Source organism: Leiobunum rupestre, chromosome 2, assembly GCF_980474605.1.
Source record: "Leiobunum rupestre chromosome 2, qqLeiRupe1.1.hap1, whole genome shotgun sequence".
Lineage (NCBI taxonomy): Eukaryota > Metazoa > Arthropoda > Arachnida > Opiliones > Sclerosomatidae > Leiobunum > Leiobunum rupestre.
Window position 1 is genome coordinate 62,147,366 of NC_143385.1, and position 20,302 is coordinate 62,167,667.

Here is a 20,302-nt window from a genome sequence, read left to right on the forward strand (position 1 = left end):
AGCATCTCTACTCAGTTGCAGGTTAAGAAAGGCAAAATATCTACAGTGCATTTGGCGGAAAGATACTGGTACTAATTTCCGGTTAAGCGCCGGCGATAATATCAGGGTGACCACACTATAATTTTTCCTATATTTCGATTGTCTTCCTATAACTTCCTGTAATTTGTAAATTTTCCTGTTTTTCGATATCTTTTACTAAAGCACTAAATTTATTGGCTTTTACGGCTTACTGCTGTTTTAAAATGAAATTGTAATATTATCTTCATACATATATCTAGTCACAAAGTCTGTGATGTTTTCATATTAAATGCAATATTATTATTAAACCAAAGAGTCTTTAAAAGCATTTTTTATATCTGTATTAAAATGATTCGTATATTTTCCTATAACTTCACTGAACGTTCCTATAATTACCTAAAAATGACTCCTATAATGTCCTATAAAATAACTATAAATTTCCTATTTTTCCTATAAAAAACGAGGGTTTCCAGTGGTCACCCTGTAATATAGAATTTCACCTGTTTACGGTTGAATTTCTAAGTATACCCGCGCGCGGTACATAATTTTGGAAAATTCTTTCTATTGCGTTATAATTCAAAGTGATAATTATCAAATTAACATAGATATGATTTAAAACCAATTGTAAAAATTTAATTTTAGTACTACAAGTGTGTCATACATATAAATTCCGTTTGGCGAGTCCAGGGTAAGTATAGAACGGGTAATGCCGTAATTACCACGTTGACGTATTTAAACAAGCGATTTGATGATTGTTTAGGAGCGTAATACTAAAATTATGCTGTAATGAAACTTAAAAATAATCTACATGAAATATTATTGCTAACTTTGAAATTTACGCAATAGACATCTATAACACGCGTAGGAACCTTAGAAGTTCAGCAGAAAATAGGAGAAATTCGAGATTTCCGCCGGCGATTAACCGGCAATTCGTGCTAGTATTTTTCCGCTAAATGTACTAGATATTTTGCCTTTCTTAACCTACAAGTTGCAACTGAGTATAGATTTAAAATTTATCTCGGTATGCTAAAAGATAAGTTTACTTCTGGGTTATTATATGTTGCAGTAGACGAAGCCTAAGTCTATTAAGTTCTATATTATCTTCGTTTTATGTAGGTGATCTAAATAAAACTAAAGGTTTGTAAACGCTGCAATTATTTTAGTTAAAACATAACAAGGAAATATAAAACACAAAACTAAGCTGAAGTGGTCTAAATTTGGCCTTAAAATGGGCTTAAAAAAGGGTTCGTACACGACCTGGAAAAGTCAGGGAATTTTAAAATGTTTTCAAAATGTCAGGGAATTTTAAAATGATTCCAAACTGTCCGGGAAATCTCAAGGAATTTATAGGATGATAAAATTGGCGAATAAGTAGATAAGTCCATAATGAAAAGGGATAATAAAGCTAAGACCTAAACAAATTTGAAGAAATTTAAAAACTTACTAATAGCTCGTACCGATAGGTCTTTGAGCAAACAAAAACGCGAAGGAATTTATAAATGACCTCAAAAAAATCGGGCAAATAAATTTTTGAAAGAATTTATTTTTCAAGATTTTTACCTCGAACCATTATTTTATTCTTCAAAAACGGTCAGGGAAAAATTTGGAAATTTGGTCAGGAAAAACCTGGAAATATCAGAATTTAATTCCGGAAATTTTGTACGAACTATGTTAAATTTTGATAAAGTAAAATTGAATTATGCGGAAAATGGCACTACACAACCTTGGTTAATATTCCTCATCGTTGAAAGCGGGGAAGTCGTAATTTTCGACCGCACCTTACCGGAAGTTAATAGTTTTAAAGTGGCTATTCCTCTGGTATATTTTCTACGTATCGGAAGTTTCACTAGTGGGAAGGTAAAGATCTAAAAGCAATTTTATCGAACGGCCCTTACCGGAAGTGAGTAGGCGTAAAGTACCCCGTGACAAAAAAATCGTTAGAGTTGCCATTCCTGTTGTATATTTTCAACGAGTCGGTGACGCGTGTACGCGGAGGGCTCGCTTAACCTCAGTCATATTTGTTTTGGAGACGTCGAATGCAAACAAGAGTGCCCGCAGCTGCGGAGATTTCCCGGTTTCCAATCTAGCGGGATTTAAAAGCATTCGCCTCTTTTGAAGGCCCGGAACCCGGAGAGTACTGTGTCCCTCTCAACAGCTCAAATGGCGAAATCTCTGTCGTCATGGTTCTTAAATGTTGCCCGATTCCAATTAAATTATTTTTAACGTAGCCAAATCGAACGATGGATTTCGTAGTAGGGTCATTTTACACCAATTCCGTGGTGGCGAATAGTTAGTCAGAGTAAAAACGTTCTTCCAAAATGGCTGCCTGTGGCCTTTTTTAGCAGAATAAACAGATACATTCTGGCTAGCAGACAACAAAATCCGATTTACTCCTTTACACCTACTTTCCAGAAGGGGTTAAAATATTAGCCCTAATACTCCGGAACAAGCGAATAGTTTATTGGCCGAAGTAATTATCATCCCCGGAACAGGCGAATAAAACGTTTTGGGGTAAAAAGAGTACACTTTTAGTCCGAGAACAGGCGAAAAGAATCCACGTAGTGTTGTCGTTAAGGGGACCAGATTTTAAATGTCCATTTGTACTCTTGAGATATTCCAAGTTTTTAGAATCTATGGGAACCTACCACACCTATATTTAATAATTTTAACTATATTTTTAATGTCTTTCTATAACTATAATTGCACCAAGAGCGTATGTATTTCGACTGTTCTGAAAATTACTACAGGACTCGTACACAAGCTGGAAAACCTGATCAGGGTTTAGTTGAACGGAACTTACTGTTAGGGCGTGAGAGGATTGCGGGCAGTGTTGCCCAGGTTCGAAAGTCGAAATTCCCACACCCCTATTTAGCCCCGCCCCAAACTAAAACCCAACGGAAAACATGCAATAATTTTTAAAAAAATTGGAAAAGAACATTTTTTGAAATTAAATTTTATTGAAAAAATTACAATTTTTAAACATTTTGGTTGTTAGGCCTCTGCATTGATTGATTTTAGTATTCGGAGGCGCCTCCGTTTTATTATTTATAAAATCCCAAGATGCACAAAAATACACAGCTCTAGATAATTTTGAGCTTTCTATTGATAGTCAAATTAAAACAAAAACCTATTATAAATACCCGCAAACGTGAAAATTCCCACAAAATCAACGTTTTTGAAAAAAAATTACCTTTTCCCCCACAGAGCAAAAATGGTCCCCAAAAATTCCCACAATATGGGAAATTTCCCACAATCTGGCAACACCGAATGCAAGAGCGTCGCTATAAATCGTCTCACCCTAGTTATCTTCAAGCTGAAACTAGGCAATTTTGACTAATAAAAAATTGTTGGCCAACAAGAATTACAAACTGAGTTGTTTCGTGCAGGGTGACCACAGTTCCTATATTTCCTATTTTTTCCTCTAATTTAACGTCCTAATTTTTTTCTTATAATTTCATTAAATTTCCTATAATACCCTATATCTTAACTCAATAGTCTGAAGAAATTTAATTAGTTGATATTTTTTCCTTACATATTTTATTTTTTCGAAAAAGTTATATTTTTTAATCAATTAATAATTTATTATTAAATTATAAGAAAGGTGGTTCTTACGTTTATTTAATTTTTTTTCGGTTATAAACTTTATTTTGAAGGTTATACACCCTTTAAGCAATTTTGACAACTGTTTTCTCTTATTATATAATTATTTTATCCTACTTTTTCCTTCCCTTCCCCCAATTTTTTTCCTATATTTAACTGATAAATTTTCTATAATTCATTTAAAGGATTTAAGTATTCTGTGGTCACCCTGTCCGTGTGAATGGATAAAAAACATTTAGAATTCCTTTTGGTTTGAGCAGATAATTCTGACCTAAATATTTAAATTTAATAATCTTAGTACACATTCGTTTGATTGAAAATATTAATAATTATAATCAATATTAATTATTTAATATTAATAATTATAATTAATATTATTTAATTATAATTGTTTATTAATATCAATGAAAATGTTAATCTTGCCCACCTTCATTACGCTTGTAATCAATTTTCTGAATTCCTGTACGTTCTATATTAATACCTGGTTTGTACTCTGAAGACTAAGACACACAGTGTCCCCACACCACACTGTCCCCGCTATAAGTAACAAAATTCGACCAGTAAGCTAGCTAGTCTTGATTCAAAGCTCGACCTACTGCTTATATCGTGTAAATTTTGTAGTAAAGATTCGTTTTATACTTTTATATCTAAGAGGCAGTCTATCCCGGCACCCTACAGGGTTGCCACGCGTCAGGGATTTTTAAAATGGGTCTAAAAAGTCAGGAATTCAATTTCATCTTAACACTGTTTGAAGGTAATTTTACTCTAGGCCTATGACAAATTCTATGATTATTATTTAGTTCCTTTAAAGTTTTGCTTATTTTTAACGTTGCAATAATACTTTTGTACTGAAATTTAGTTCGATTTCAATTTAAAATCTTCTGATAAAAGTAAAATATAAAGCGGAACATTGTCTAATTTTGGTTTAAAAAAAGTCCGGGAAAATCTCTTAAAATGATCAGGGAAAATAGGGAATAGTCAGGGAATTTGAATCTGAAAATAGTGTGGATACCCTGTCCTAGCTTTCTTCTTCGTTGGAATTTTCAGACTAGAAGACTAATCGTAATAATAAATAGTCTAAGTTGCTGATGCTTTGTACATTGTATCGTCCATGCGCTCCAAATATTATAGTGTTTAAGAAGCACAGTATGTAGGCATCCCTCTTCCCTCCCCGTTTCTCATCCCTAGAATCGCCCTATTTAAGACCAAGCTGGCCTAAGTTGCTGATATTGTGGACATCTTATATGTATAAGAAGCACAGTATGTAGACACACTTCTAACCTCCCCATTTCTCATCCGTTGAATCGCTGGCCTAAGTTGCTGATATTGTCGACCTTTTAGGTGTCTTGTGCTTTGCATACACTTTATCTAAGAAGGACAGTATGTAGACACCCCGGTTCTCATCCTTGGAATCTCCTTATTTTAGAAGCTGGTCTAAGTTGCTGATATTGTGGACATCTAAGGCGTAATTGCGCTTTTCATACCCTTTAACTAAGACGCACCGCATCCCCTCACTCGCTTCCCGCCCCGTTTGGCGAACCCGCATCTTGAGCCTCCCACTTTCCATCGAGAGAGGATCGAGCGTAACGCGCCGCCGCATCCGATTCGGTCGCTTCGGCCGACTGCAGCCGTCCTTCTCGATTCGTTTCTGTGCCGCAGTCGACGCGTTATCAGCTATTTCGCACACCTATTCAAATTAATATCCGCTTTTCGCGAAATAGTCCGTTTCCTCTTTTAATTGTTCTACGCGAAGCCCTCGATCACGGAAGTAAGGAGACGATATCTCCCGCGACTCTCGATCATTTCTGCCGCTATTATTGATCCCCAATCGCTTCGGAAATTTGTGTGCCAAGAAGCGCTTCCCGCGTATCCGGATGTATTTGTTTTAACGCCGGGGAATCGGACTTTTCGGATGTGTGTCTCTGGTATTGCTTTATAAGCGTTTCTATCAATTCTCTCAAATATATATCCATATTTTCCCGAACAAGGCTTAGTGATTTCTAGTTTTTTTTATTTACTTATTTTTTGAATACTCGGCGGTTTTGTTTTGGTGCGGTTATTTGGTTTGGTTATTCTAATGTCATTAGTTTTTTTGGCCAAATTTCGAACTGGTAGGTTTGTGTTTATTGCCAGTTAAATTTATTTATTAAAGTTCTAATTTTTTAGGTAAAATATTTTTTGTTTTAAATTATGATTTATGGCGAAATTTTTTTGACATTCAATTCTTGTTTTTTTCTTTGTTTTTAATTTAAAGAAGAATATTTCCGACCAAATGTTGACAAGTGGTTAAGAAATCATATTTATTCAGAAATGCCCGTTTCGAATATATGATCTTCACCAATCTACCAAGATAATATAGTAGATAAACCTTTACTTTTAAAATTTTCTGTTTTTTCGCGAATAGATAATAATTACACAATTTGGTCTAAATAGTTAGACAATTTATCGATTTTTTATGGATTTTTAGTTAAAATAAAGTAAATTGAAGTTTATTTATTTAAGTAAACTAAATTAATAATTAATTGGGTGTCTTATCAATTATATTAGAAAGATTGACTGGTCGGAAATTATGAATTATTTTAGATAATCTCTTAACTTAAAATTGACGATTATTATGGCATTGTCGATTTCTAGAAATGTTAGATTGACGTATTAAAATTGGTCCAAAAAATTTAATCCTAAATAGTAATCTGGTTGACGTTGACGAGCCAATTAAATGTCTATTTATAATGATTGGCTTCGTAGTCCTAATTGGAAATGTCCTTAATTATCAACTAGCCCGTCGCCTTAATTGAGCCAGTGTCCCCGCTATGCGAAGGATTCCTGCACGCGATACCAACCGCGCCAAGCCGCTAATTTGCCACCTGTGTCCGCTGGGAGTGACACGCTCGAGATGTAGCGCCCGAAATGACTCGAAACGTGACTTTCGTGTTGGGGTCGTGCCCGGTCACGTGACGTCACGGCTACGTCAGTCGTTTTCCGCTATGTGATTGGTCGGTACGGAGCGACTCGACCTTCTTTCGACCCCAAAATGGGCAGTTGCGTCTCTCTGTGTTCTAAACATAACCGCATTAAGAATCAAACTGTCAGGTAATTGCGATTGTCTGAGCTGTTGTTGCTATTAGTATCTTAGTACCCTGATTTTTCTTTTATTGGTCTGAAGGTGTTTCCCTGGTTTTAGACTTCAGTCTGAAGGTGTTTCCCTTGTTTTAGACTTCAGTCTGAAGGTGTTTCCCTTGTTTTAGACTTTAGTCTGAAGGTGTTTCCCTTGTTTTAGACTTTAGTCTGAAGGTGTTTCCCTTGTTTTAGACTTTAGTCTGAAGGTGTTTCCCTTGTTTTAGACTTTAGTCTGAAGGTGTTTCCCTTGTTTTAGACTTTAGTCTGAAGGTGTTTCCCTTGTTTTAGACTTTAGTCTGAAGGTGTTTCCCTTGTTTTAGACTTTAGTCTGAAGGTGTTTCCCTTGTTTTAGACTTTAGTCTGAAGGTGTTTCCCTTGTTTTAGACTTTAGTCTGAAGGTGTTTCCCTTGTTTTAGACTTTAGTCTGAAGGTGTTTCCCTTGTTTTAATAATCAGCTTAGGCCCAAGTCATCTAGTGACTTCTATTGCCTTAAACAGGTGGCCGGGTTACTTCAGTCTGAAAGTGACAATTTTGACATTTTACTTCGAAATTTAGTTGCCTTTTCGCTTTCCTCTGATAATCGACTTTACAATTTGCTCTTGAAATGATTTTATCTTTACACTGATGTCACTTACACTTCTGAAAATGACCCCTTCAGACCTTACCCTATTTAACACTTAACGCTGATAACGACTCGTATTACTTTACCCTTATAAACGACGTTTTAGATTTTTCTTTTACACTTTACTGTGATAACGACATTTTGACTTAACCCTCCTAATGGCACATTTTTGACTTAACCCTCCTAATGGCACATTTTTGACTTAACCCTCCTAATGGCACATTTTTGACTTAACCCTCCTAATGGCACATTTTTGACTTAACCCTCCTAATGGCACATTTTTGACTTAACCCTCCTCATGGCACATTTTTGACTGAACCCTCTTCATGGCACCTTTTTGACTTAACCCTCTTCATGGCACCTTTTTGACTGAACCCTCTTCATGGCACCTTTTTGACTGAACCCTCTTCATGGCACCTTTTTGACTGAACCCTCTTCATGGCACCTTTTTGACTGAACCCTCTTCATGGCACCTTTTTGACTTAACCCTCTTCGTGGCACCTTTTTGACTGAACCCTCTTCGTGGCACCTTTTTGACTGAACCCTCTTCGTGGCACCTTTTTGACTGAACCCTCTTCGTGGCACCTTTTTGACTGAACCCTCTTCGTGGCACCTTTTTGACTGAACCCTCTTCGTGGCACCTTTTTGACTGAACCCTCTTCATGGCACCTTTTTGACTGAACCCTCTTCATGGCACCTTTTTGACTGAACCCTCATAATGTCCTTTTTCAAATCCTAGAAATACTCATTCAAATATTTTGACCTATAAAGTGATAAAAATTCCATCCTAAACCGCAGTGGCTCTCCAAATAGGCTGCACCTCCCTTTTAACAACCCCCCCTCCCTTTGAAGAATGGGAACCCCCTCACCTGTGCTCTTTATCGCGGTTGGCACCTTGAGTTTCGAATTTTTCCCTTTGAAAAAAAAAGACAAAATAACAGTACGTGGAGTTTAATACCGTGATCGCGACGGGAAAAAACTATGCCCTAAAGCGGTCTTGCTAGCTTGTGTTCGTACCTGCAGGCAGTGGTGGGCATTCTACTCTAAGAGATGCTCAGCTCACGAACCACCTCGCTTGTTATCGACTCACGCTCATTTGAGAGGCATAACTGGCGTTCCTCTCTTTTCGCGTTCATTTGAGAGGTTAAAATGGACGCTTAATTTACACGCTCCTTTGAGCTTCTCTTATTGAGCTCGTTTGAGATTGGGAAATTAGAGTGCCTTTATTTTGATGCTCATTTGAGATTCGGAAGTAAGCGCTCCATTTAGACACTCATTTTTTATTTTATAATAATCGCTCCTCTATTTTAGCGCTTTTTTTGAGATTGGTAAATAAGCGCTACACTTTTGGCGCATATTTGAAATTGGAAAAAAAGCGCTACTCTTTTGGCGCATGTTTGAGATTGGTAAATAAGCGCTGTTCTTTTGGCGCATATTTGAGAGTGGAAAAAAGCGCTGCTCTTTTGTGAATCTTCGACGCTCTCTTTTGACCCTCATGTTAAGAGATAAGGGGTGTTCGTTTGGAAGGTGCCAATCCAGGGTTGCCACAGGCTAGGGAAATCAGGAAAAGTCGAGTGGAGGGGAAATCAGGGAATTCAATTTTATCTTGGGAAGGTTTGTAAAGTATTACTTTAGTTCTGCGACAAATTTGTTAAACGTTGCAATAAGAAAGGTTGTTTTCTGTTAAAAAGTAACCTATATAATAAAATAAAGTTAAAAAAAATTATTAACTTCGGTTAAAAGTTGAAATATAAAGTTTAAAAATGGTCCAATTTTGGCCTTAAAAAGAACATTAAAAATCTCAAAAAAATGGTCACGGTAAAATTAGTGAATTTTAATCTGAAAATATTATGCCAACCAAGGGAAAACCTGGAAAAGTCAGGTAATTTTATAATTGTTCCGTAACGTCGGGTAATTTTATAATTGTTCCGTAACGTCGGGTAATTTTATAATTGTTCCGTAACGTCGGGTAATTTTATAATTGTTCCGAAACGTCGGGTAATTTTATAATTGTTCCGAAACGTCGGGTAATTTTATAATTGTTCCGAAACGTCGGGTAATTTTATAATTGTTCCGAAACGTCGGGTAATTTTATAATGGTTCCCAAACGTCGGGTAATTTTATAATGGTTCCCAAACGTCGGGTAATTTTATAATGGTTCCCAAACGTCGGGTAATTTTATAATGGTTCCCAGAAGTCGGGTAATTTTATAATGGTTCCCAGAAGTCGGGTAATTTTATAATGGTTCCCAGAAGTCGGGTAATTTTATAATGGTTCCCAGAAGTCGGGTAATTTTATAATTGTTCCGAAACGTCGGGTAATTTTATAATGGTTTCGAAACGTCGGGTAATTTTATAATGGTTTCGAAACGTCGGGTAATTTTATAATGGTTTCGAAACGTCGGGTAATTTTATAATTGTTCCGAAACGTCGGGTAATTTTATAATTGTTCCGAAACGTCGGGTAATTTTATAATGGTTTCGAAACGTCGGGTAATTTTATAATGGTTTCGAAACGTCGGGTAATTTTATAATGGTTTCGAAACGTCGGGTAATTTTATAATGGTTTCGAAACGTCGGGAAATTTTATAATGGTTTCGAAACGTCGGGTAATTTTATAATGGTTTCGAAACGTCGGGTAATTTTATAATGGTTTCGAACCGTCGGGTAATTTTATAATGGTTTCGAAACGTCGGGTAATTTTATAATGGTTCCCAAACGTCGGGTAATTTTATAATGGTTCCCAAAGGTCGGGTAATTTTATAATGGTTCCCAAAGGTCGGGTAATTTTATAATTGTTCCGAAAAGTCGGGTAATTTTATAATTGTTCCGAAACGTCGGGTAATTTTATAATGGTTTCGAAACGTCGGGTAATTTTATAATGGTTTCGAAACGTCGGGTAATTTTATAATTGTTCCGAAACGTCGGGTAATTTTATAATTGTTCCGAAACGTCGGGTAATTTTATAATTGTTCCGAAACGTCGGGTAATTTTATAATTGTTCCGAAACGTCGGGTAATTTTATAATTGTTCCGAAACGTCGGGTAATTTTATAATGGTTCCCAAACGTCGGGTAATTTTATAATGGTTCCCAAACGTCGGGTAATTTTATAATGGTTCCCAAACGTCGGGTAATTTTATAATGGTTCCCAAACGTCGGGTAATTTTATAATGGTTTCGAAACGTCGGGTAATTTTATAATGGTTTCGAAACGTCGGGTAATTTTATAATTGTTCCGAAACGTCGGGTAATTTTATAATTGTTCCGAAACGTCGGGTAATTTTATAATTGTTCCGAAACGTCGGGTAATTTTATAATGGTTTCGAAACGTCGGGTAATTTTATAATGGTTTCGAAACGTCGGGTAATTTTATAATGGTTTCGAAACGTCGGGTAATTTTATAATGGTTTCGAAACGTCGGGAAATTTTATAATGGTTTCGAAACGTCGGGAAATTTTATAATTGTTCCCAAATGTCGGGTAATTTTATAATGGTTTCGAAACGTCGGGAAATTTTATAATTGTTCCCAAATGTCGGGTAATTTTATAATGGTTTCGAAACGTCGGGAAATTTTATAATGGTTTCGAAACGTCGGGAAATTTTATAATTGTTCCCAAATGTCGGGTAATTTTATAATGGTTCCCAAAGGTCGGGTAATTTTATGTTTCCCAAAAGTCGGGTATTTTATAATGGTTCCCAAACGTCGGGTAATTTTATAATGGTTCCCAGAAGTCGGGTAATTTTATAATGGTTCCCAGAAGTCGGGTAATTTTATAATGGTTCCCAGAAGTCGGGTAATTTTATAATGGTTCCCAGAAGTCGGGTAATTTTATAATGGTTCCCAGAAGTCGGGTAATTTTATAATGGTTCCCAAAAATCAGGCAAATAAATTTTTTGAAAGATGAAACATGTTGCAAGTTTTACCTCAAAACATTCATTTATTCAACAAAAATGGTCAGAGAAAACCTGTTAGAGTCCCGAAAATTTTCTACGAACCTTACAACCACAAAATTGGCGCTCTGAGCTCTCTTTTAAGAAAACAATTTACCGCTCAGTTCCGCTCACTATTCCTAACATATCGCAATGAGGCTCAGGCGTTGCCCATCGGCGCTCCTTCGGGGCGAATGGCGTGAAACGGGAACGACCTCCGCCATCGTCGAATAGCGGTATTGGGTCCGTTCCAGCCGGTTGAAGGCGAGATTACGTAAAAAGAACATTATTAGGCGTAATAGAATTCAGCGAAGCGCGTCGCCGTCGTGATATCTCAGATGCCGAGATTTGAGAGCCAAAGGATTGAGACACTCTCGTTTCTTTCAGTATCACCACCGAATCCACGCCGACCTACCAGCCGTACCCGGACGCCAACGGGATCATCAACGAACCTCCGCCAGCCAGCCATGCCGTAAGTCTCTCTTTCGTATTTTGACGCTTAAAGGGAAAGTGAAACCCTAGCACGGTAGGTCGCGCGATAGTATAGAAAGTCGTCACGTGATTAGCAAGGTAGTAGTCACGTGATTAGCAAGGTAGTAGTCACGTGATTAGCAAGGTAGTAGTCACGTGATTAGCAAGGTAGTAGTCACGTGATTAGCAAGGTAGTAGTCACGTGATTAGCAAGGTAGTAGTCACGTGATTAGCAAGGTAGTAGTCACGTGATTAGCAAGGTAGTAGTCACGTGATTAGCAAGGTAGTAGTCACGTGATTAGCAAGGTAGTAGTCACGTGATTAGCAAGGTAGTAGTCACGTGATTAGCAAGGTAGTAGTCACGTGATTAGCAAGGTAGTAGTCACGTGATTAGCAAGGTAGTAGTCACGTGATTAGCAAGGTAGTAGTCACGTGATTAGCAAGGTAGTAGTCCAGGGTTCGTACAGAACCTGGATATCCTGGAAAACCTGGATAAGTCAGGGATCTGTAAAATGAAGGAAAAATGTCAGGGATAAGTCAGGGATTTAAATAATTTCGTGGAAAGTCAGGGATAAGTCAGGGATTTAAATAATTTCGTGGAAAGTCAGGGATAAGTCAGGGATTTAAATAATTTCGTGGAAAGTCAGGGATAAGTCAGGGATTTTAGTTGGTCAACCAAACTACACATTAACAAAGAATTTTTACCTAAAATAGTAAAGAAAAATATAACCAAAAAGGTCAGGAATATAGTCAAAAATTGGTCAGGGAGTTTAGATCAGAAATTATCGTACAAACCCTGTAGTCACGTATTTGTTTTAATTTCCACCGTGGATATCGAACTGTATTAGGTGGTTTCTTTTCGCCTGTTCTCGGACTAAAAGTGTGCTCTTTTTACCCTGAAACGTTTTATTCGCCTGTTCCGGGGATGATAATTACTCCGGCCCATAAACTATTCGCTTGTTCCGGAGCATTAGGGCTACTATTTTAACCCCTTCTGAAAAGGAGGTGTAAAGGAGTAAATCGGATTTTGTTGTCTGCTAGCCAGAAATTATCTTCTAGAATACCACAGGCAGCCATTTTGGAAGAACGTTTTTACTCCGACTCAAACTAATCGCCAGCACAGAATCGGAGTAAAACAACGTCATAACCTTACTCTTCTACCCTACTCCGAAATCCCGGAACAAGCGAAAAGATACAACCTATTAGGTAGTTTGCGAAGATGACACTTTCGTCTCGCACTAGGGGAAAACTCGGAACAGCTCCTTCCGCGTTGAGTTTGCGAGCTAGCTCCCCACAGATCGGTTTACCCTTTCCATGAAAACTTGTAGCAATGAACGGTAATAGTGAGTGCGGGGAGCTGTTGGCTGGCCACCACCCTCCTAGGTATTTTACCTGAATTAAGGGCATTGTTGCTAGCTGACTTGGGCCGAAGGTTGTGCTTTGGGTATTAGTCTACTTGATTATTATTATTATTATTATATTTTTATTATTATTACTATTTATTATAATTATAATAATTATTATTATTACTATTTATTATAATTATAATAATTATTATTATTACTATTTATTATAATTATAATAATTATTATTATTACTATATATTATTATTAAAGATTGGGCAGCTAGTAACTAGAGGAGTGGTAATTTGATTTAAAAATCTGCACTTCTACCAAAAAATGTGTTCATTTATTGAGAGGAAGAGCGTTACAAATACATGTGCATGAGCATGAAATGTTATAATCCACCATAGTACGTCCTAATTGGTACTCACTATCAAATTCTATATTTTGAGACAAATCCCCAAAATGTCCTGTAAAATCGTTCAATTTGGATATTTTGCCCATTTCACTCGCAATTTTCAGTGAAATTGCTAGATTTAGTTAAGGGATAAATTCCTATACCAAGTCGTTCTAGTCTATACTTTTGTTATTGTTAACATGGTTAGCTACTAGTTTATTTTGGTGATTAAATGGTTAAATAGTTTCTATTTTTAAGTGAAAATCATTTTTAGAAATATAATCGTATTTTTTCTATAATAAATTTCGAGATTTGAGTGGGGGCCGGGGCCCTGGATAGAGGTCGGCGGAACAAATAAATTAACCGCAAAAATTTCAATTAATCATTAAAATTGTATTATTTGTTTTATACGAATAAATTATACGATTAAACAACGATTTAACATGTAAAATTAATCATTTTTTTCGAATATCTCTGAATAATTATCGGTTATGGATAAATATAAACAATCGTATAATTTCTTATTCAAACGCCGACCTCTAGCCCTGGAATAGGCACCAATTAATAATTTTCCTGATGTTATAACTTTAGGAATTTCACCAAGTACTAACGACGCGTAAGTTTTTGAAAAATCATTATGAATACGTATAGTTTTACTTTTCATCGGAGGCTTCTGTTAGCTCTTGGGATAAAGTTAAATAACTTGGAATTTATTCAGTATTGTTCCAAACACATTTTTGCTTCAATACTAGTAAACATTGCTTTCTTTTTAAATGGATTTAAAAAAGTTGAAAATTCATTCGATCAATTTCTGAAAGTATGCCATCCCAATTGCGCAAGACTGGGTTTTTTTTCCAAAGATATTTTTAAATTGAAGTATCAATCTGCATCGGCACAAAAAAAAACTATTTTAAGGCTTTACGGCTGACCCCAATTCCAAGAATCCATCCCTGAATTTTATATAACCTTCTTATCCGGGCTTTAAACCCTCGTCCGATGACGTCACCCACTTTATTTGGTCATTGCAGCAGACGTAGAAACAAAATGGCGTTGGACTGACCATTTTTCTATTGGTTCTTTTCCTATTCTGTCGAAAAGCTGATTTAAATGAAAGGGAGTGGGGTAAACATTTACGGGCCCGCTAAAGGGGGGGGGGGGTACAAATTACCAGGGCCCGTGTTTTCACGAGCTAGGTGACCTTTTCCTTAAAACGTATGGCTGTCTACAGTAATAATACCTCTATTGTGGGGCCTCTAACCAATAATTACATCCTACAATAATGAATCTCTTGTTGGGCCCGCTCCTGTTCAGCTTGGTATCCATCTCCCGAGTTTCTCCCTGAAAGCCTATTGCTGTCTCAAGTATTAATGCAGAGTTGCCACGGTACCTGGAAAACCTGGAATTCCTGGAAAAGTCGGGGAGTTTGAATATGGGTATACTATAAAAATCAGGGAAGTGTCAGGGAATTTAAAAAATTAATCTAAATGTCAGGGAATTTGAAAAATTTATCTAAAAATCAGGGAAATGTCAGGGAATTAAAAAAATTAATCTAAAAATCAGGGAAATGTCAGGGAATTTGAAAAATTAATCTAAAAATCAGGGAAATGTCAGGGAATTAAAAAAATTAATCTAAAAATCAGGGAAATGTCAGGGAATTTGAAAAATTAATCTAAAAATCTGGGAAATGTCGGGGAATTTGAAAAATTAATCTAAAAATCTGGGAAATTTCGGAATTTAATTTCGGTTGCAAATAGGAACTTTTTCTAAAATATAGGTTAAAAAAATACAAAATCTTCGCACAAAATAAGTCAGGGAAAATCTCCGGAGATGTCCAGGATAAACCTGGAAAAATCAGGGAATTTGATTGTGTAAAATCTGTGGCAGCCCTGTTAAAGGCCTACTTGTGGGGTCCTAATTAGTTTTACTGTGGCGCGGGCCCGCTTGTGTTCAGCTTGGTATCCAACTCCCGAGGTTTTTCCTGAAAGCTGTCTCCAGCATTAATGGCCTACTTGAGGGGCTAGAATTGGTTTTTACTGGGGCCCCGGGCCCGTTCTCGACGAGCCTAAAAAGGTACGCAACGCAACTACCGAAATTAGAGGTTAAGCAACTAATAATAATAATTATCATATTCAGCTAAGCTAACACAAGTCAACAAGCGACTTTTAAAGCCATTAATTCAGGTGTCCGGGTTACAATGCGTAGGGGGGTGGTGGCCAAGCCCTTCACGCCACGCGAGCCAACAGCTCCTTACATATGTACGGGCACGTCTTGGTTTTAGCAGTATTTTGACGTTTTGACGACCTAACTTTGTCAGCGTTGTCGTAGCTTCCTGAAGTTCCCTTTTAAACGTCTAACTCGAGGACTAAACCTCTCGATTAGCTTTTTCCTTAATTTCGACAGCGTCCATTTACTCCTCGTAAAGACGATTAATAATAATTATCATTTCCTCCGCAGGGTGGCGTGGACGAATCCTTAAAGGAGCGAATAAATGGGGAATTGAAAGTGCTGCGTTCCCAAATACGCAAAACGCAAGCCATCGTATCGTATCTGGTAAGCGCAGCAACCTCCAACGCGTAGCGTAGGCTCTGTTTTATAAGTTGTTACTAACACTTCGCGGCCTACTCAATCCATTCTAGTCCCGAGGTCAGAAACTACCAGCCGGCATCGCGTCGCTCAACTCGTTCATTATCGAGAAAGACGGCGAACAACGGGCCAAAAGTGAGCGCTGTCATCTGGTGGACAAATCGAGAACTTTTTATTATTTCTTTCCTTCCTTCCAAAAACTGGTCAGGATTTATTTTTTGATTCTCGTTCTCTTAACGTAATAGGCGAACTGGCCGGTAGTTTTCAACGCTTGAGTGGCGATTTACTGACCAGCAGCGAGACCGGACACAATAAATCGTTTTGGTCAAGGGAACACGTTCGGTAAGTGATTGACCGTCGGTTTTTTTACTTTTATTTTAGGGCTTCCATGCCTATTTCGACTCGGGTTTCGTTACCGTGTAGTTATACATTATACAGGGTGTTAACTCAAAACCGATACAGAGGCCAATATCTCAAGAATTTTCAGGACACACAGAACGTGCAAGGGTCGCTTGACAACAAATTTCCATGACCTTGAACCATGTCTTCAAGGTCATTTAAAATTTATCTCGAGAACCATTATAGATACAAAGTTGGTTTCAATTAAAAAAGTGTTCATCGTCACAGTTTAGGACTAAATAGCTTTGGGCCCACCTGATTTGACCAATAACAAGTAGAGGGATGTAAATAATGTACCAGAGACCAGGTTGAAGGGCTAATGACTCGAAGTTTATTCATGCTAGTGTATCAAAATTGGTATCAAGGGTCTAGGACTCGAATGTGGGTTGGGGTCTAGGACTCGAATGTGGGTTGGGGTCTAGGACTCGAATGTGGGTTGGGGTCTAGGACTCGAATGTGGGTTGGGGTCTAGGACTCGAATGTGGGTTGGGGTCTAGGACTCGAATGTGGGTTGGGGTCTAGGACTCGAATGTGGGTTGGGGTCTAGGACTCGAATGTGGGTTGGGGTCTAGGACTCGAATGTGGGTTGGGGTTTAGGACTCGAATGTGGGTTGGGGTTTAGGACTCGAATGTGGGTTGGGGTTTAGGACTCGAATGTGGATTGGGGTCTGTGAATTGTTATTTAGTCTTTGAAAATTAGTGGTTTTGATTAGTAGAAATAGCTGAGTAGGTACTATTTGAAAGTAAACATTGGTTTTCTTTTGAAATCCAATCGTTTTCGATTTGCACATTGAATTTCGTAAATAGTTTTTTGGTTTAGTAACTGGACATACTTTTTGATTATTTGTAGCCATCCCAGCTACTCTCCAAGCCAAAGGTCAACTCCTCTGCACAAGGCTCGCTGGCTAACGAAATCGTGCCCGAACTTGCCCAGCCATTGGTCAGTCATTAACCGCTCGACGCAAACGGAGAACTCGCGAATGGCCAGCGAAGAACTGTCGCGAACGCCGGTCAGCGAACTCGGAACCAAGTTGTCGCTCACGCCCTTGAAGACCACGCCCACCGCCGAGAGCCCGGGCTCGTGCGACGTCGCTAGTCCCCCGACCAATCGCGAGGACGATCTCGCCATCACAGTGTCGCCATTGGCCCTTCGCAATCGCAGTTTGAGTTACGTCACCGCCATCAAGAAAGGCAATTTCGACGATAGTCCCAGCCCCAACTTGGCTCCCGAAGATGTGGTGATCGTCCACGACCAGACGCCCGATTTCAAGTCGCCGCTGGAATTTCCCGAAGATGACAACAAAAAGTGAGTTGATTTTCTTGTTTTATAATTCTTAATAATTCGATACGTGGAATTTCTCAAGCTATCCTTTCTTAACATGTTGGTTGGGGCTTGTCGTGAACAACTGATTTTTAAGTATGGGCGTCAGTGGCGTAGCTAGCGTGTGTGACATCCGGGTCGGATATCATGGTGTGCTACTTACTATTCTCTAGTTTGTGTAAGTTTTTATTTTTACACGGTCTGGTGTCACGCCCAAACGGGTGACAACCCGGGGTGGCTCGCCTCGCCTTAGCTACGCCACTGCGTGTCGTGAACAACTGATTTTTTTGAATGGGCGTGGTCATCGTGATCGACTGATTTTTTTGAATGGGCGTGGTCATCGTGATCGACTGATTTTTTTTGAATGGGCGTGGTCATCGTGATCGACTTATTTTTTTGAATGGGCGTGGTCATCGTGATCGACTTATTTTTTTGAATGGGCGTGGTCATCGTGATCGACTTATTTTTTTGAATGGGCGTGGTCATCGTGATCGACTGATTTTTTTGAATGGGCGTGGTCATCGTGATCGACTTATTTTTTTGAATGGGCGTGGTCATCGTGATCGACTTATTTTTTTGAATGGGCGTGGTCATCGTGATCGACTTATTTTTTTGAATGGGCGTGGTCATCGTGAACGACTTATTTTTTTTTAAAGCGGTTCGTGAACTAACTAATAAACTGAGTTTTTTCGGACGCGTCTCTGCGAAATTATTTGTGGGCGAGCCCCGAAACTAGGTGTAACTTCAGATGGCGTGACTTGAGATGCAACTCTTTATTTTAAAAATAGGTTTGTAATAAAGGTGAGGGTAGTATTCAATACTATTTCAAAGCAGGGAACCACTCGGGGTTTTTGGTAAAGTAGGCCAAATTTATTTTTGGGGTCGCTTCCAAAATAGTGTTTTGAACCCCAGTTTCGTAAGGGGTCTTAAAACAGGGTTCGTGCGTAACCTGGATAAGTCACGTATTTAAATAGTATCGTAAAAAGTCAGGTATTTAAATAATATCGTAAAAAGGCAGGTATTTAAATAATATCGTAAAAAGTCAGGTATTTAAATAATATCGTAAAAAGTCAGGTATTTTATTAGACAAACTTTGCATCGCAGAGAATATTCCGAGGGGTTGCACATTTACCAAAAATGTGCACGGGATTTTGAAATACAGGATTTCTTAACTTTTGTCCCGTATTTCGGGATTTCGCGTTGCATTTCTGGATTTCTTGCCGGATTTCAAGATTTTGATTTTGAAGAAATCCAGGCTGAATTTCGGATTTCTTTGAATGTTCGGCCCCTCGGAAAATGCCCATTATATAGTTGACGAAAAATGAAGTATTTTATCTCGCGCGCTTATGACTGGCACCTTTTCCCGAGAGCGCTCTCAGTATGCTGTTTTAAAATATAACTAACAAGGAGACGACCCGAGATGTTACACACTGATTTTGTTCAAACTCGAGGGATTGGTAGACCTTCATGTAACTTGAAAAATCCTAAAGGGAATTTATTCAATTAGCAACGGTTTTGCCATGGCAACGAAAAATGTTTTTGACAACATAAATGGAAATTTTCCCATTGAAAATAACATGGGATTTAGATCGATTCCAAGGGGGTGGTCCCCCCTGTGAAAAATTTTTAAAAATTGAAAAAAATTTAAAATTCCAAAATTATAAAAAATTTGTTAAAAATTGACGAAGAAAATCAAAATTGATCACATTTTGATCAATTTGAATCAAATGGGTGAAAATGAACCGATATGGCTTAAATAGGAAAAATTTCCATTTTATGTTGTCAAAAACATTTTTCGTTGCCATGGCAAAACCGTCGCCCATTGAATAAATTCCCTTTAGGATTTTTCAAGTTAAAGGGAATATAACCTCAGGTATTTGGTGTGGAACACCAACGTTTTCAGCACCGGCCACTCTTGCCTTTGGCTTTAAAAATGTTTGCCGCCACTGTACAGGAAAATTTAAAAATTGAAGGGGTCTTCCATTAAGATTGCTTTGCAGGTTATATTCCCTTTAAATGAAGGTCTACCAATCCCTCGAGTTTGAACGAAATCGGTGTGTAACACCTCGGGTCGTCTCCTTGTAAGTTTGTGATATTTAAAAAAAAATTGTTTCACTATGAAAAGATGAAAATTACCAGGAATTTTACCTGGATAAGTCGGGGATTTTAAATCCGAAAATTCGCACGAACCCTGTTAAACGTCCACCCGGCGCTGACGCTGCTTCAGAAACGCCACATTTCTGTCGAGAAAAACTTGAATTCCTATTAGGCCGCCTAAGTCATCCCGGTCGAGGTTTGCAGCGTGAATTCCCAAGCCGGTGCAGGGTACACGGAGTATCTATATCTTTGACGTCATTACCTATTGATACCAAAGAGGGGGGCTTTATGGTCCCACCCGGGCGGGTTCCCGCGTCAACACCGTCCATTATTCATGCCTCCAAAAACCAGGAGCCTCAATATTTACCCTATTCAGTGTCCTCCGAAGGGAATCCAAATTAAACAA

General features: G+C 38.1%; 1 protein-coding gene across 10 annotated transcripts in view; it reads left to right on the forward strand.

Moving 5' to 3' along the window:
- The window catches only part of LOC149958651 (uncharacterized), a 121,072-nt gene that overhangs the window by 21,684 nt on the left and 79,086 nt on the right, over positions 1-20,302 (forward strand). For all 10 annotated transcript variants that reach the window (XM_090166002.1, XM_090166004.1, XM_090166006.1 and 7 more), the window contains exons 13-17: positions 11,673-11,757; positions 15,951-16,046; positions 16,133-16,214; positions 16,325-16,421; positions 17,329-17,784. In XM_090166002.1, coding sequence (XP_090022128.1) covers positions 11,673-11,757; positions 15,951-16,046; positions 16,133-16,214; positions 16,325-16,421; positions 17,329-17,784 — 816 coding nt within the window. The remainder of the gene's footprint in view (positions 1-11,672; positions 11,758-15,950; positions 16,047-16,132; positions 16,215-16,324; positions 16,422-17,328; positions 17,785-20,302) is intronic.